We start from the raw sequence: 16828 nt of genomic DNA, 5'->3' as shown, positions 1-16828 counted from the left end.
TATTATTCAACTCAATTAACACAAATAACATAAAGCAGGCAGTGAAAGACATTAGAGTGGGAAGTACAACTCTTCAGTGTCCAGCCACCACCAGGGCTGTAGCTACCTGGAAGGTGGTCAGCTGGGGTAGGTCTCCTTCCTGAATTTCTCCCCTTCTAGACGGACAAGGTGGAAATGGCTACAGAGAGACAAGTTTTTGAGAAGAGTTGAAATTTGCCACAGTACAAATGGGAACTCCATTCTGAATGGAGCAAAATGGGAAAACTGAGCAAGGCAACCAGAGAAACAAGCAAGCAGTCACTGGTGAAATTATTAAGGCCACTCCATGTAATTAAAAGGGAGGTTTATTTTGTGGAATAACTTACAAGTGAAGGGATAGGTAACAGGGTCTGGGAAAGGTGTGGCACAGTCCGGCGGTGTTCTCTGGAGAACTCTGCTCAGTCTTCCTCCAGCGTCCATGGTCCAGGAACCAAGAGAGCCTGAGCATGCAGATCTCGAGTCTTCGGCATCCTCTCAGCCCCGCCTTGTAGGTGTGACAGTTACCGAAGCCCCAGTGGGGGTTGGAACTTCCAGGTCAAAGCTGGAATGGCTGCCCACTACAAGCAGTCAACTATCAATTGTAAACATGGGGGAAAGCGGTTGGAAAAACAGAACACAGTAAGAACATTAATCTAGTTAAATTCAAAGTTCTAGTTACTATGGTGATTTCTCTGAGCCTCTGCTGCAAGGTTACAACACACTACAGCACTTCTCAGTGGGTTCTCCACCCATGGGGCTTAAACCCAGGCTTTGAGCACACTAACTGCAACCAGGATCTGAGTAACTGAGGCGCAGGTAGTGGAGACATGCAGGCCTCAGCCTGAAGCAGACCTGTGTCCCCTGAGTGTCCCACGACTGCATCCTCAGCAGTGGAAACCTGGGACACACTCAACAACCTACTGGCAGCTCAACAGGTTGGATGTGTGGTCCTTCCCTCGTGGTTCTGTTAGTCTCAACTTTTTCTAGGCAGATCAGCTGCTCTCTTCTTTAAGGCTTATCTTGTCTTAGCTTCATCCTGGAAGCTAAGCTGATCTGAGAGAGCAGTCTTTACACAGCCATTCGGAACCAAGTAAACACAGAAGCTTATATTAATCACAAGCTGTTTGGTCTATGGCCCAGGCTTATCACTAACTAACTCACTCATCTTAAATTAACCCATTTCTACTAATCTATGTATTGCTGTGTGTCTTGTGGCTTTTTCTGAGTTCCATTACATCTTGCTTCTCAGGTAGGCTTCTTCTGAAGAGCAATGACAGTTGACAACTCCATCAAAATATCACCTATTCTCACCTTCACAAGATGACATCTGACTCCATGATGCCACACATGGCCAGGTAGAGCACACAGAAAAGCACTACAGGAACAGGACCACCTACTATGGTAGAGGCACCCTGGACTTGCATCCATGTAGCCACTGTGGGCCTTTGAAGGGACAGACACCATCTCCCTGAAGGAACTGTCTTGTGCTGCAGCTCTAGTCTCAAATAACAGGAATCTCACATCCTGCTATCCACTGATCTCACCCGGAAAGTGGATGGCAGCAACCAACTTGGATATGAAGATCTGTTTGCTACTGTGGTGGTTTGACTGAGAACGGACCCCTATAGATTCATATATTTGAATGCTTGTTCTATAGTTGGTGGAGCTGTTTAGGAAAAATTAGGAGGTGTGGCCTTGCTGGAGGAGGTGTGTCACTAGGGGTGGGCTTTGAGGTGTCAAAACCCCATGCCATTCCTCATGGCTGTTATTTAATTATGTAAGTGCTCAGCTACTGCTTCAGCATGATGCCTGCCTGCCTATTGCAATTTGCCACACCATGATAGTCATACGCTCTACTACCCCCTGGAATCATGAACCCTAAATTAAATGCTTTTTCCCCCTATAAGTTGCCTTGATCATGGTGTTTTGTCATGGTAACAGAAAAGCAACTAAGACAGTTTCTCCGTTTTCTTACAGATGTGACTTGCCAAAAACAAGAAAAGGATTGGAAAAAGCACAGGGACAAATAGCTACACTAGCAGAAACACATGAACTGTGAACCAATAGCTAAGGAGCCCCCATGGAACTGGACCAGGCCCTCTGGATAAGTGAAGACAGTTGATGGGCTTGAACTGTTTAGGAGGCCCCCAGGCAGTGGGACCGGGACATGTCTTTGGTGCATGAGCTGGCTTTTTGGAACCTAGGGCCTATGCTGAGACACTTTGCATAGCCTTGGTGCAGGGAGGAGGGGACTGGACCTGCCTCAACTGAATCTACCAGGCTGGGCTGACTCCCCAGAAGAGACCTTGCCTTGGAGGAGGTGGGAATAGTGGATGGATTGGGGGGGGGGGAAGGCTGGGGGAGCTGATATGTAAATTAAATTAATTATAAAATAAAAATATTTATAAAAAAAGAAAAAGAAACCTAAGTCAGACGCTAAGGAGCTAAGGAGGTGGCTCAGTGGACAAGCACACCTGTGCAAGCATTGAGGACCTGAATTCAAACCCACATAAGGAGCCAGGTGTGGTTATGCATGCCTGCAATTCCAGTAACAAGAGAGGGGGAGACAGGAGGCTCACAAGACCTTGGTGGCCACTGCATAGCTCCAGATTCAGTGAGACCCATCTCAAGGGTAAGGTGGAAAGTGATAGAGTAGGACATTTAACATCTGCCCGTGGCACATACACAAAAACACACAGAAACGTGGCCAGTTAAGGCCGTCAAAATCTAATTTTGGCCGGGTGGTGGTGATGCATGCCTTTAATTCCAGCACTCGGGAGGCAGGGGCAGGCGGATCTTTGTGAGTTCCAGGCCAGCCTGGTCTACAGAGTGAGTTCCAGGAAAGGCGCAAAGCTACAGAGAAACCTTGTCTCGAAAAACTTAAAAAAAAAATCCAATTTTGGTCACTAACTTCTTGCCTTCCAACTTCAGTTTTCTCAGGTTTGCAAGATTTAACTTTTAGAAACTGTAAGTCCAACAAGTGCTTTTTTTCTATTTTCTGGGAGTAAACTGTTTAAAATAGGAAGTCACCATCCTTTCAGTCCAATGGTAGACCAGCAGGCCCTTTCCAGCATCTTTGTTGTCATACACAGCTCAGATCAAAACCCTCTCTTTGTCAACAAATAACATGTTATTTCAAATGTATTTCTGCCAAACTCTGGTACTGCGTGCTGCGTCAATTTCAATGAAGTTCTGTTCCAGAGTTAACATTTTAGAAATGATGGAACAGAGGGGTGGTAAACCCAGGGGCACAGGTGGATGGGCAGCCAGCACACGCATGTGTTCCTGTGTTCCTATGGTAGAGTGAGCATGTGCTCCCGAGCACAGGGGAGGAAGGCATGTCTTACTGGCATTGACAGCACTTCCCAACACTTCCCCTTGGCCTCCATGAGGTCAGATCCCCTGTAGACACCAGAATCTGAGGAGGCTCAATTCCTTCTTATAAAACAGCTAATTTTTTTTACAGCACACCCTCCTGAATTCTTGAAATCATTTCTAGATGACTTGTGTAAATTATATACTATGGCCGGGCATGGTGGCCCATACCTTTAATTCCAGCACCTAGGATGCAGAGGCAGGCAGATCTCTGCGAATTTGAGGCCAGCCTGGTCTACATAGAGAATTCCAGTGTAGCAAGGACTACATAAAGAGACTGTTTCAAAAAGCCAAAACCAAATCAAATCCAAACAAAACAGTGAATACTATATAAATAGTTGTTATACTACAGTTAGGGAATAAGGACAGAAAGAAAATCTGTGTATTTTTATGAATATTTTCCATCCCTGAATGACTGAGCCTACAGATGGAGAGGGCTGATCATACTCTGTAACACATTATCTGCCGTAAGCTTACAGATACTTCAGATAAAACATTTCCAGTCCAGGAGAGTTAAGTTTTTCTTCTGCTTTTATTACAAGCATATAATATTAATTGGCAAAACACTGAATACAAGCTTCACTATCATGAAATCAAAACATTAAGCAATATTCCAAAAAAGGTTTCAGACAAAAACTAGCCACTGATGGTACAAAAATTACACACTAACACAATCATAAAAAATGTAAACTTTCAAATTAAACAGTCAAACATCTGAATCTGCATCATTTCACACACCATGACAACTGCTGGCTGTGGCTGCATTCCGGGGTGAGAGCCCAGGTGCTGCTGTCTGTGACTCGATGTTACTTTCACTTGGGGAAAATGTGTCTAGTACAAGCTGAGAGCTGGAACTGACATGCTAAAGTGACACACACATCTCACGGGCACATTTCAGTTCTTTCTCCAAATGTGCTCTTGGATGGGGGTAAGTGACAAGCGGAACACTGGGTGTGAGAGCCACAGGCCCACACAGCTGTTCCTGATGGGAGCCTGAATGGTAGTAAATCCTGCCTGGAAGAACGCAAGATATTCAGACTATGGTACAATTCAGTGATTTTTCTAACCTATGTGTCCCAGTTTATTTACTTGGTGTATTTAATATCAAGGCAGAGAAAACTTCTGTTTTCATGTTAAGGTCACATGTGATGTGTTGGGGTTTAAATGATTTCCTGAGGAAACAGACACTTTGTGTGTGTGTGTGTGTGTGTGTGTGTGTGTGTGTGTGTGTGTGTGTGTGTGTGTGTGTGGAAGGGAGAGAGGGAGAGGGAGAGAGGGGGAGAGGGGGGGGGGGAGAGAGAGAGAGAGAGAGAGAGAGAGAGAGAGAGAGAGAGAGAGAGAGAGATTTCGCTATCTGCACTAAATTCAGTGTTTTAGGAGCATATTCAATATCCATATACAAAGTAGAACCCAGCTGGCTCATTCTTGGAACATTTAATCTAATGATACATTTCAGAGCACTGTGATACACCACCCTGTATGCCCTCAGAAACAAAGCATACTAGCCTGCCAAGATTCAGATGCCAGGGCAGGCATCAGAGGCCAGCAAGCCTGTCAAGGGCAGCACTGCCAGGTTCATCAGTGGAGACAAGGAAATCCCAACCCCCAGGATGGCTCAGCCACAGACTCAGCTCAAGAACTTGGGTGTACCGACAGTAGACACAAGCCTAACATGGTGCAACCTCATCACTTCCTTCCTGGATGCTTATCTTTTAATGTTGATGGAACACACACACACACACACACACACACACACACACACACACACACACACACACACACACACACTCTCTCTCTCTCTCTCTCACTCTCTCTCTCTCTCTCTCTCTCTCTCTCTCTCTCTCTCTCTCTCTCTCTCTCTCTCTCTCCCAGTAACAGCATTCTTATAATAATAACATGAAAAAGGCAAAACCAAATAGCTGAATGCACAGATACTGAAATTCCATCTATATTCCCTTTCAATTTAGTAGAATTGATGCTAGATCACAATTTAAACACTCTAATAAATGCATGTTGGAACCTATTGCACAAAAGCATAAAAATGCTCTTCATCCCTATAAAAACATACAAACCAAAGGCTACAAAAAAGTAAAAGAAGCTTGCAAAACATCTCACAATTTTATCTTATATGCCTGTAAATAAAGCTGGACCACGGAAACCAAACAACTGGATGGGAAAATATGATAGAAGGCTTAAAATAGAATAAATAATTTTATAAAGTTAAGTTTTCTTTTTTTAACCCCCCAAGTCTTAAATTCAATATTATATATTCTATCTGAGTTTTCTATTTTCGTGAAAATGGTACTGAGCGAGACCACGTGCTGGGAGGTTGGTCCCGGGGCTGCCGGTTGGACGCACCCGATTTCTAGCATCGGCAGCTATGAAAACAACTTCACAGGAGCTCCGCCTGCTGAGAAAGCTGGACAGGACCAATCACTAGCTGATCCTACTGTTCATGCTGGAAAAATAAAATTTCGGCCTTGGATGTCACATGGAGCTTGGCAGGAGTGAAACAAGGCGCCCGGAAACTTCCATCTGACGCAAGCTCACTCTGCTTCATCTATGAGCGAGGTAAGGCTACAGGTCAGACCAAAGGGCAGAAGGGCACTGGGAAGCTGTCTGCAGTGCAGACAGGCGCGTGATGGAATCTTAGAAAAATAGGTATTTTTGCTGCTGAGGTTTATCAGGTTAACGTGGTGACTGAAGCAGAGCTGTTGGGGCAGTGGCGCCCGGCTAGGACATCAGTTGCCATGTCCGCCTCGCTGAATACTTAGATCTATCAACTTAGCACCATAGCAAAGTCAAGTGATTCTAAAAGTGGCTACAAAGTTACAAATATATATCATGAGATTATACAGCCATACTAAGTTTGATCTGAACTGTAAATTAACTTTATTTTAATTTGGAGGCTTCTAACTGTTGAACTCTTCTTTAATTTCACCACATGGGAAAATACCTAAATTCTAACGTAACTGCATTGTGAGAACACGGTCTTGCAGAATGCTTCAGCAGCACTTGTGTTCTGAGGTAGACAGGTAATATTTACGCATAAACCCTTGTGTAGTAACTCTAGAAATGATTTGGATGAATAGCAAACTCAGGAAACTGAATGATCCAAACAGTCCTGGGCTTAAATAGAGAGGTGAATTTTGATCAATTCCAAACAAAGAGCTTGCTTTTATTTTAGAAGGGCATACATTAAAGATTCCGTTAATTTGGATGTTTTATCCTTAGTAACATTAGGTCTCACTAGTCGCTGCTTCTGACACTGTGTAAGTGAAAGAGGAAGTAGAAGAAAAAGTGGGTGTTGATAAACCCAATCTCAACTCTCAAAGCAAATTCAGGAAAAATTCCAATTGCTAAGGCGAAGACTCAGAAAGCCTGGCCTAAGGGACACTAAGATCCTCATCTGCCCACCAAGAGCAGAGGTACTTCTAGGATTATAGGGTCCTACAGTTCCCATGGGGCCTGGAAGGGCAGGAAGTGGGAGAGGTCAGAGGGCACCCAGACTGAGGGGGTCCCTGGGACCCCAGGACAGCACCCTCCTCTGTAGTCTTGCCTTCAGACCCCTTAGGGGATAAAGTTGGACATGCTGGCATCTCAATCTTTAACCCAACAACAACAACAAAAATTACATGTGAAAGGGGAGATTACCAAATAGTATCCTGTCTGTGACCAAAAAAGCAACCTCTGCTTAACAGGTTGCTCAGTTACCTTGCATGAAAAAGGGACCCAAAGAATGCATGTTAACCCCATGAGCAGGAAGGCAAGCCTGGAAATACCAACTACCAGGAACATGGAGGCTAGAGGCCACCTCCCAAGTGTCTGTACAAGGTCTCCCCACGGGACGGCTTGTGCTGTCTGATAGCGACACACAGCCACCACCACATCTTGCCAGCAGAAGGAAAACAAAATGGGAAAGGCAGGACCTTCAGTGATGGCCTTTCCAAGGAAAATTATTTCAAGAACTTTTCAAGAAGCCAGTGCTGCACGGGCAGATCACCTCGTTTGCCTTGCCGAGGGGGCCGGAAGTGTAGCCACATGACACTGGGGAGTCATGAAGGGTCCTGCCTTGCCCAGCCAGCACAGGCCATCATCCCAGGATGCACAGCACAAGACTTAAACTTGGGAATGGGCCTCTGCCGTACTCTAGAAGGTGGGAAATTAAATAATAGTATTACTGCAAGCCTCTTTGGGTACGCTTTAAATTAAATTTTTATATATCTCTTAAGTCTTCAGGAAGCTAAAGGCAACATAAATATATACCATGAAAAGACTTTCAATAACTTAGGAAGGACTTAATGAAAGTACAGGTATTTTTGAGGCTTATCATGAAACCTAATCCACGAATTAAACCAAAGCGAACTCAGATTCTCAAGGCCTGGAAAGCAAGCAGAGGCGCTGATGTCAGACGCGGTGTGGGAACGTGCCACCATTTCACTTATTCTCTGGCCTGCAGACCTGAAGCAGAGACGAGCGAACTGCGAAGTGTTTTCATCCTCTGTAAACGCGTGCTGGTAGTGTCTTGTTGGGAGTGGATTCTCTCATACAAAAGTTATAAATATTCTCTATTCAGAAATCTGGTCCACATGGCACCCAGAGGCAACATTCCACGACACATTTTTGCCGTGTAGAGCGTTGGGTGTGGGCTGAGTCTGGCTGGGTTTACAGCAAGTCCATCTTGGGTCTGTAGTGTAGCAGGAGGGGTGCCTTCTGCAAGACAAAAACAAAGGTGGCTGAGGGAGGTACAAGGGGCCTAGACTGTGCACTCACACCACAGGCACACACTGTACCAGCAACGCCACAACTGAATCCAGTTCTGGGGACAAGGAGTAACTGTCATTGTTCTCAGGTAGCCCAGTGGTCAGCTGTGTGGGCATTTGGGGCTCACGACAGAGCCTGTGCAGCCAGAACCTCAACTTGCTCCTCCTGCCTACTAAACTAGCTCCGCTCTCTCCTACAGTTCTTACACTCTCCAACCCTTGTCTCGGTCAGCATCAACCACTGGTCATCCGGGTCTTTGGCTGGCCCAGTGTCTCCGCCCCCTTCTTCCCGGGAAGCCACATGGCTAGAGGTGGAAGAGCCGCACTCCAGTCCTGGGCAGGGCCCGCAACACCAGGTTCCACACTCAGAAAGGCACCCAAAGTTTGAGTTTGCTCCAACTGTGGCAGCTGCCACATCTGGTCCCCTGGACTCAAGGGACTGAGAGGGGTGGTGAGTCAAGACCCTGGCTGGGTGGATGATTCAACAAAGACAGCTGTTCACAGCAGTGTCTGCAAACAGAAGACAGGCATAGCAAGTAAGGATCAAGAGTCTATCTAAAACCTGGCATTCAAAAGAACCACCCAGTCTCATGCCAGGCGGTGGTAGTGCACACCTTTAATCCCAGCACCCGGGAGGCAGAGCCAGGTGGATCTCTGTGAGTTTGAGGCCAGCCTGGTCTACAGAGTGAGAGCCAAGACAGGCACCAAAACTACACAGAGAAGCCCTGTCTCAAACAAAACAAAACAAAACAAAACCCACCCAGTCTTACCTTGAATCTCCACCTTGTAACAACCACAAACTTGAGAGTGTGGTCCTTGCCCAGGATCTCTTCGTTGCATAAAATGTCCAGCTGGTGGGAGAAGGGGCTTCAATTAGTACATATTCAACCTATCTTTAGAATGAGGCCAACATGATAATATGAACAATACTCTCATATGTTCTGAAACAAGCCCCTCCCCAGTCATGTGGGAATATAGCTTGCCTGCTTATTCCAATATAGAGGCCAGCTGCAAACACGAGGTATAACAGAAAAGGAGCATTTCTATTAAGACCAAAACTTCTTCAGGGGTCAAAGATACAGTGGTGTACTTCATGGCTGTGTTGCAGTGGTCCCAAGAGGCTCAGCCTAGTTGCTCTGAGCATCAATGATGCCTGCCCTGTCTCTACCCCTGTTCTGGGTTTCTCTAATGAATTTCTGGAGGCATCAAAATGTGGACCCCTCCCTGGATCCCCACTTATTGTACCTCAAGCCAATGTCCTCCCTCTAAGTGGTAGTGAGATATAAATTCCTGTGTCTACCCACTGACCCCTGAAGGGCCTAGCCACCATCAACAGTTCAGTAAGCTACAGCAGTGACTCCAGGTTACCCAGACAGCAAGGTGGGAAGGTATACCAAAGAAGTCACAAGACAATTTCTCTTCATACAAAGCACAAGGCCTGGTCCACACAGAGCATACAGGACCTTATCCACATAGAGCACACAGGGCCTTCTTCACATACAACTGCAGGGATTGATTTACACCCACCTGCTAGCCTACACCATCATGGGTTTCAGACCACAATGCTTTCACCATGGCTGCCCTGCCCATTATCCCTTACTTCTAGCTATCCTGTTCTCAATGCTGTGAGGGAAATGTGCTCTTGAACTTTTTCTCACTTATTTAATAGACTTTACTACTTAGAGAACAGTTTTAGGCTCCCTCGCCTCATCTTACATACACATTCCCAGAGACTAGACTGTTACGGCATATGAGTTATATATCCTGTACTTCATTCAGTCTGTGAGGAGCCACCTGGCTGCCATCTTCCTATAATCGTCTATTCCCATTGCACCTAGTTGTGGTTCTGTGTCTCCTCATCTGAAGTCTAATGCTTACAGGTGTATCTGGCCAGCACTGGCCCTCCACTTCTCCAGGCTCACCTGGATAGCATTTGCCATTATATAATCTGCACACGGGTACTTGAGGAGGTGCATGGTGATGTCTCACTGTTTTTTAAATTTGTATTTCCTTAAGTGTGTGATCGATGACCCAGATGGTCTTGGTATCTCTCTAGGCAGAGGACAAAGGCTGTTCTCACAGGCCACATAGGAATGTGTGTTTCTTTTTTTTATTTTATTTTTTTGGTTTTTCGAGACAGGGTTTCTTGTGTAGCTTTGCGCCTTTCCTGTAACTCACTTGGTAGCCCAGGCTGGCCTTGAACTCACAGAGATCCGCCTGGCTCTGCCTCCCGAGTGCTGGGATTAAAGGTGTGCGTCACCACCGCCCGGCGGAATGTGTGTTTCTTGTAGACAGACCAGCCTTTGGGTCCATGAAAGCTCAACTGTCTGCTGTCATCTTTACTAAATGGTGTTTACCTTGTGATACACAAACTGCATATAAGCTCCAGTCCCCAGCAAGGCAGAATGCCTTCACGAAGTTCTTATGACTTGCCCTTAGTGCTTGTCCCCCTTCCTTATCCAGTGTCCATGACAATGCTCCCCACACTTCACACAGCATTAGCAACTGCAGGGCTCTGAGAGCAGTGTGAGATCCACCTGGGATACTCATGAGCTGATAGCCAGTTGCAATGAAAATGCTTCACTTTACTGGGCAGTGGTGGCGCACACCTTTAATCCCAGCACTCAGGAGGCAGAGCCAGGTGGATCTCTGTGAGTTTGAGGCCAGCCTGGTCTACAGAGTGAGATCCAGGACAACCAGAGCTACATAGAGAAACCCTGTCTTAAAAAAAAAAAAAGAGGGATGTGTGTGTCTTTGGCTGTTATTTTAACAAGACAGGCAAAGAAGGATCCATCCCAGATCTTTGGCTGATGACTACCTCATTGAAGGAGGAGAGATTGAGCTTCTTGGCGATGAATTTCTTCAGGTGCAGCACTGTTGCTTGGGCTGAGCATCGGATCCACTTCCGCTTCAGGCCTCGTAGTTTGCTGCTATTGCATTCCAGACAGATGCTCACCTGGAAGAGAAAGGATATGAGGTCAGGAGTGCCAACTCTCAGACTTTTCCTGGACGAGCACTAGTTTCTACATCTATGAGTACTGGTCTTTGAAATCAGAACAACACTGTACAAGGATTTCTACCTCAGTCATTTTATACCTCCTTTTAAAACCTCCTCAGTCTTTGTGATGCTGAGAAACACTCTAGCCTGTCAATTTTGGTTTTCTTAACTTAGTCACCCTGAGTTATGTGTCTGTATTTGCCAAGGGCACTGAGTCCTTAGTGTTCTCAAGTGGCTGCCCCTGTCCAGACAAGACCTGGACTGAGCAAGGTTTGTGAAGGAAACAGGGGTGTTCCTGACAGAACACAGGCCATGAGCAAAGCCTTGGCCTGACACTTAGACGGTGCTCTGGATGAGCCATTCTTTTCCAGAGTCAGAGTTCAGGTGGGGATGGGAACATTCTACAGGTGGAATTAACTGTTGGGTCCCAATGCAATGCAAATGGAGATCTGCTTCAGGGAGACAAAGCCTTATCCCAGGACTGCAGAGAAAGCATCTCTAACATGGGTTCATTTAAATTTCTGAAAATTCAGGTAAAAGAATTAAAAAGGAAAGTAACTGAAATATGTATCATAAAATAGAAAAGGAAGAATTAAAAACATAAGATACTGAGTAAAGAACATGTTACAGGCATAAAAATACAACACAACTTCTAAAATTAGTAAACACATTCACTGAAGCTAAAAACACTGGGTACCTTAACTACTCAAGACAAAAAAACTTTCTCAAAGATCATTTGAGGAAATTACGAGTGAGAATTTAAGGTAAAGGCAAAGATTCAAATTAAAGTATCAGAATTAAGGAAGCCAATAAAGACAGATGGAGACAGACTTGCACAGAGGGAGGGACAAGGGAAGTCAGAATGTAAAAGTAAGTTCCCCGAAGGATGGAAGACCAGGAGAGCAACAATCAGATAAAAACAAAGGGACTAGAGAGATGGCCCCTTTGTAAAGTACATGATGCTCCTCCAGGAGACTCAAGGGTTTAGTTCTCAGAACCCATGCTGGGCAGCTCACAACCAGCTGTAACTTGAGTTCCAGGATGCCCAATGCCTTCTTTTGGCTTCCACAGGCACCTGCACACATGGAGCATACACACCTTAAAAAGAAGGCTGGGCAGTGGTGGCCCACGCCTTTAATCCCAGCACTCAGGAGGCAGAGGCAGGTGGATCTCTGTGAGTTCAAGGCCAGCCTGGACTACAAAAAGAAACCCTGACTCAAAAAACAAAACAACAAGAAAAAAAAAAAAAAAGAAAGAAAGAAAAGGGGGCGGGCACAACTTAAACAGAAGGACAAATTTTTTGAAATACCTTATTAAAAGATAAAAAGAAATGATATAGAGGTGAGGTAGTGCATTGCTAAGAGACATCTGTTGGATGCAGGGCATAGGCCTGTCATCCCAGTACTTGGGGAGGTAGAGGTAGGTAGATTAGTTCAAGGTCAACCTCAGCTACAGAGATTTTCAAGTCAGATTGCTCTATGTGAAGCTCTGTCTCCAAAAACAAAACAAAAACAAAAACAAAATGAGAGAAAGGAGACACTGGCCAAGTGATCAGAAAATAGATTATTACTAAATCACATCACAGAGCAACTATGGAAAAGACTGGTTTAGGAAGATGGACAGGAAGGAGACAGGGGGAATCTTAGGGGCAAGGTGCTATTATCAGCTATGGATTTTTGACCTAGGTCCTCTACATATGTTATGGTTGTGTAGAGGTTGGTGTGGGACTCCTAACAGTAGAAGCAGGGACTGTCTCTGACTTTTTTGGGACTCCTACTGCATTGCCTCATCCAGCCTTAATATGAGGGAATGTGTCTAGTCTCATTGTAACTTGATATGCCATGTTTGGTTGATATCCCTAGGAGGGCTGCCCTTTTCTGAAGGGAAACAGAGGAGTGGATCTGCATGGGACAGGGAAGATAGGGGGAAGGGTTGGGAAGTATCTTAGGTTTCTATTGCTGTGAAAGGACACCATGACCACGGCAACTCTTATAAAGGAAAACATTTCATTGAGGTGGCTGGCTTACAGTTCAGAAGTTCAGTCTGTTATCGTCATGGCAGAAAGCAAGGCAGCATGCAGGCAGACATGGTGCTAGAGAAGGAGCTGAGAGTTCTTACATCTTAACTCACAGGCAACAGGAATTGGTCTGTCTCACTGGGCACAGGTTAAACATACATGAGACTTCAAAGCCTGCCTCCACAGTGACATACTTCCTCCAACAAGGCAACATCTCCTAAAAGTGCCACTCCTTTTGGGGGCCATTTTCTTTCAAACAACCATAGGAGGAGAGGAAGGAGGGGAAAATGGTTGAGATGTAATATATGAGAAAAGAATTAAAAAAAAAGAATTGCACGCACCTAGTGACCGTTGTGAATGGACTGCGGTAGCCCCACTTGACACCTACTTAGCCAAGTGGCTGTAAGCTTTGAGCTATTGTGTGTTCTAGCCAGAGTCTGCATCTTTGTGAGGTACGTAGTCCTGTGCTTAGCTCTGGCTAGAGGACTCAGGTATATTCAGGAAAGGTGTGATCAAGGTCATGGACCCCAGGGAGCAAGATGTCTGAAGCACACCTATGCTTTAGGTGTGCTTCATTTGAGGAACAGAAACAGCACAATGCATTCATTCCATAGGACTATGGGTCTGAGCCATCTGTGAGACAAGAACAGGTGCCTGTGAAGTTTCACAAACAAGAAACTAAGACCTTGGAAAGGTGACCACCTGCAGCAGTCAGGTCTGAGATAAGACTCAGGAGGTGAGGCATCAGGGCAGATGGTCAGGAGTAACTGATATGAATCTTTCCCCACACAGGTACTGCTGTCCAGACTCCAAGGTGTATGTGGGGGAGGTTGAGACCTTAGAGTGGCAGACATGCTTTGTTACAGGTAACAGAATTTCTTGTCTGCAACAGAGATTGTTGACAGGATTTTACTTCCTGCCTCTCCTCTACCCCCTGCACTTGCTCTACATTCTTTGACGCCTTCTCCTCTTGCCATGTAGCATCTGATCTAGATTTTACACCAGCTGCAAGAAACTCAAAAGCAGGATGCTGCCTCCCCACGGGTGAGGGCAGCACTGCCACTACTGTCCTCTGGGACTGCAGAGGTGGGAAAACAGCTAAAAAGCGACTGTGTACAGAGGCTGCTCTGGGAGGTCTTTCTATGCAGAAATTAAAGAAGAATTCAGAATGAAAATAGACTGGAGTCTATTGAGGTAGATGAGCTTGAAATGGGGGTGGGGCACAGAAAGAGACCTGGTGCTCCTAGGTGTTCTTGCAGGAGGTGACAGCCTATCCTTCCGTCCTTGCAAAAGAGCCCCATGAAGAGAAGGACAGGGATCAATGTAAGTTGGGGACCCCTAAAGCCCATAATGGCTGTTCAAAAAACAAACAAACAAAAAAACACCCAAAGCCCCATCACAGCAGACATTGGGGAGCTAAGGAGGGGCCTTTGTGGAAACAAGACTCACATTTCTACCCCAGCTGTCTGTTGACCACATGTGGGGTTTCTGGGTGTGAGCATATCTTGTACAGGAAATAGCTTAAGAGATAAATAGAGATAGATAGATAGATAGATAGATAGATAGATAGATAGATAGATAGATAGATAGATAGATGGATGATAGATAGATAGATAGATAGATAGATAGATGGATGATAGATAGGTGATTAGAGCCACCTGCCCACTCACCAACCACCTGCTACTCAGGCTGTCCCCAAAAAAGTAACCCAGCCTTAGGAAAAGAGACATGCAGCAACACATGTCTCATCTACAGAGAAAGAATGTGGCACAGCTAATGGTCCTGACAAGACGGCCTTTTCACTGTGAACCAGGGCAAAAGAAAGGAAAAAGGGACCCAAGTAGTTATCAACTTGGGGCAAAGTTTTGAGGAGGAAGAAGAAATGAAGAGCAGAAGGAATAAAGGTTTATTGTGTGGAACAGCAACAACCATGAGGCAGATTCATAGATAGCTGGGAACTCCCAAAACACAATTAAGACTGAATCAGGTGGGGGGCTTGATCACCTACAGATAGGTGAGGCTCCCACAGAAAGAGACCCTTTAATCCCTTGCCCCAGGAAATGGGAAAATAAAAGTTCTGTCAGTTCTTCAGAAAACCTGATGTGGAGTACAGAAACTTGATCTACTCTTTTTGTTTTGAGATAGGGTCTCAGTATGAACTCCATATGTAGACAAGGCTAGTACTGAACTCAGATCCACCTGCCTCTGCATCCTAAGTGCTAGATTGGAGGTATAAGCCACCACTCCTGGCTAGATATATACCTTTTGTACTTTTCAGGCATCCACTAAACTTGTCTTCCCAGTAAGGTCAAGTAAATCATTTACTGGCCACAAGCCTGTTCCTGGGATTATTTAGTAGTGAAGACAGGGGACAAAGTAGGGGCAATTTCTATTCAGAGAGAGGAAGAGGAAAGAGGAGTAAGTACAGTTTGAGAATTCAGAGGCCACCACGAACAGGACACCATCCAACTCCCTGATTGACCAGACACAAGAGTTGGAGTCAAGCCATGGTCCAGTGGTCAGGGCTCTCCTGCTTTACCCAGCTGTGGTCACAGAGAGGTCTAGACCTTTCTGCCATTGAGTGCCAGTAGATGGTCTTGCCTAAGCTAATAGGAAACACAAGAGGAGATAGACTGACATACACATGGGGTAGGCAGTTTGTCCTTTTACTGGTTTCTTTTGTTTTCCTTTTTGGTCCTGGGTCGGGGGTAGGGGGGAGAAAAACTTAGGGCTTTGTGCATGCCAGGGAAGCTTTCTACCATTGAACTACACCCTTAGCCCTCTTAATGTTCCATTTTTCTTTCCTCTCTCCTTGCTTCCTTCTTGAGATAGTCTCATTATGTAGCTCTGACTGGAATGGAACTATGTACATCCAGGCTGGTGTTGAACTCACAGAGAGGTCTGCCTGCCTGTGTCCCCATGCCCCAAGTGCTGCAATTAAAGGTATGTGCCACCATGCCTTGTCCATTTTCTGTTCTTAATATTTAATGTTTAAGACACAATCCAGTTGAAAAGATATGTCTTAAAAGATACAAGACAACCTGGCAGTGGTGGAGCATACCTTTAATCGTTAAATTATTTTGAATTTAGAATTCATTGTGAATGTGGACAGTAATAAATACACCAACACACAAGAACTTGAAATGTTTACTATCCACATACTTGTTCTGAAATGACATATAAAACAGAACCCACAAAAGAGAAATACTAAAGATAAATCCAACATTGTGGGAAAATAAAACAAACACTCAAAGAGCTGGACATGGTGACAGAGGCCTCTAATCTTAGTTACTCAGGAGGCTGAGGAAAGAGTATCCTGAGTTCAAGGCCAGTCTGAACAACTTAATGAGAACCTGTCACAGAATGAGAAGCAGAGTGAGAGGAGGGCTGTGGTTCAGTAGTCAAGCACTTGCCTAGAGTGTGTGAAGCTCTCAGTTGTACCCTAGCACCACAAACCAAACTAATACCAAACTCAACAAGAGCATGAAACGTAACTAAATCTATACAACTATCAGTTTGGCATCTAAGTTTTACTGTTGGAGAAGAGTTCTGGGAATGCAGCGTTCTTGGCTAAGTGCTTGCTTAACAAAGCACTAGGTTTGATCCCTACAACATAACTGGTACAGGCTGTGCATACCTGTAATCTTAGCACTTAAT

General features: G+C 45.2%; 1 protein-coding gene and 1 long non-coding RNA gene across 3 annotated transcripts in view; one reads left to right on the top strand and one right to left on the bottom strand.

Moving 5' to 3' along the window:
* Positions 1-734: 734 nt before the first annotated feature.
* LOC143267698 (uncharacterized) lies at positions 735-2329 on the top strand. The gene is made up of 3 exons (XR_013043118.1): positions 735-953; positions 1268-1373; positions 1996-2329. It is a non-coding gene; the product is annotated as an uncharacterized LOC143267698 (long non-coding RNA).
* Positions 2330-3906: 1577 nt separating this feature from the next.
* Positions 3907-16828, bottom strand: part of Pcgf3 (polycomb group ring finger 3) — a 48783-nt gene continuing 35861 nt past the window's right edge. For both annotated transcript variants that reach the window (XM_006985809.4, XM_042257830.2), the window contains exons 9-11: positions 10975-11112; positions 8927-9007; positions 3907-8106 (exon numbers count right to left, since the gene is read on the bottom strand). In XM_006985809.4, the coding sequence (XP_006985871.1) occupies positions 8059-8106; positions 8927-9007; positions 10975-11112 (267 nt within the window). In that variant the 3' untranslated portion in view covers positions 3907-8058. The remainder of the gene's footprint in view (positions 8107-8926; positions 9008-10974; positions 11113-16828) is intronic.

Source organism: Peromyscus maniculatus, chromosome 10 (assembly GCF_049852395.1).
Source record: "Peromyscus maniculatus bairdii isolate BWxNUB_F1_BW_parent chromosome 10, HU_Pman_BW_mat_3.1, whole genome shotgun sequence".
NCBI classification, from domain to species: Eukaryota; Metazoa; Chordata; class Mammalia; order Rodentia; family Cricetidae; genus Peromyscus; species Peromyscus maniculatus.
Note: the sequence above shows the minus strand (reverse complement) of the source record. Positions and strands in the feature narration are given on the sequence as shown.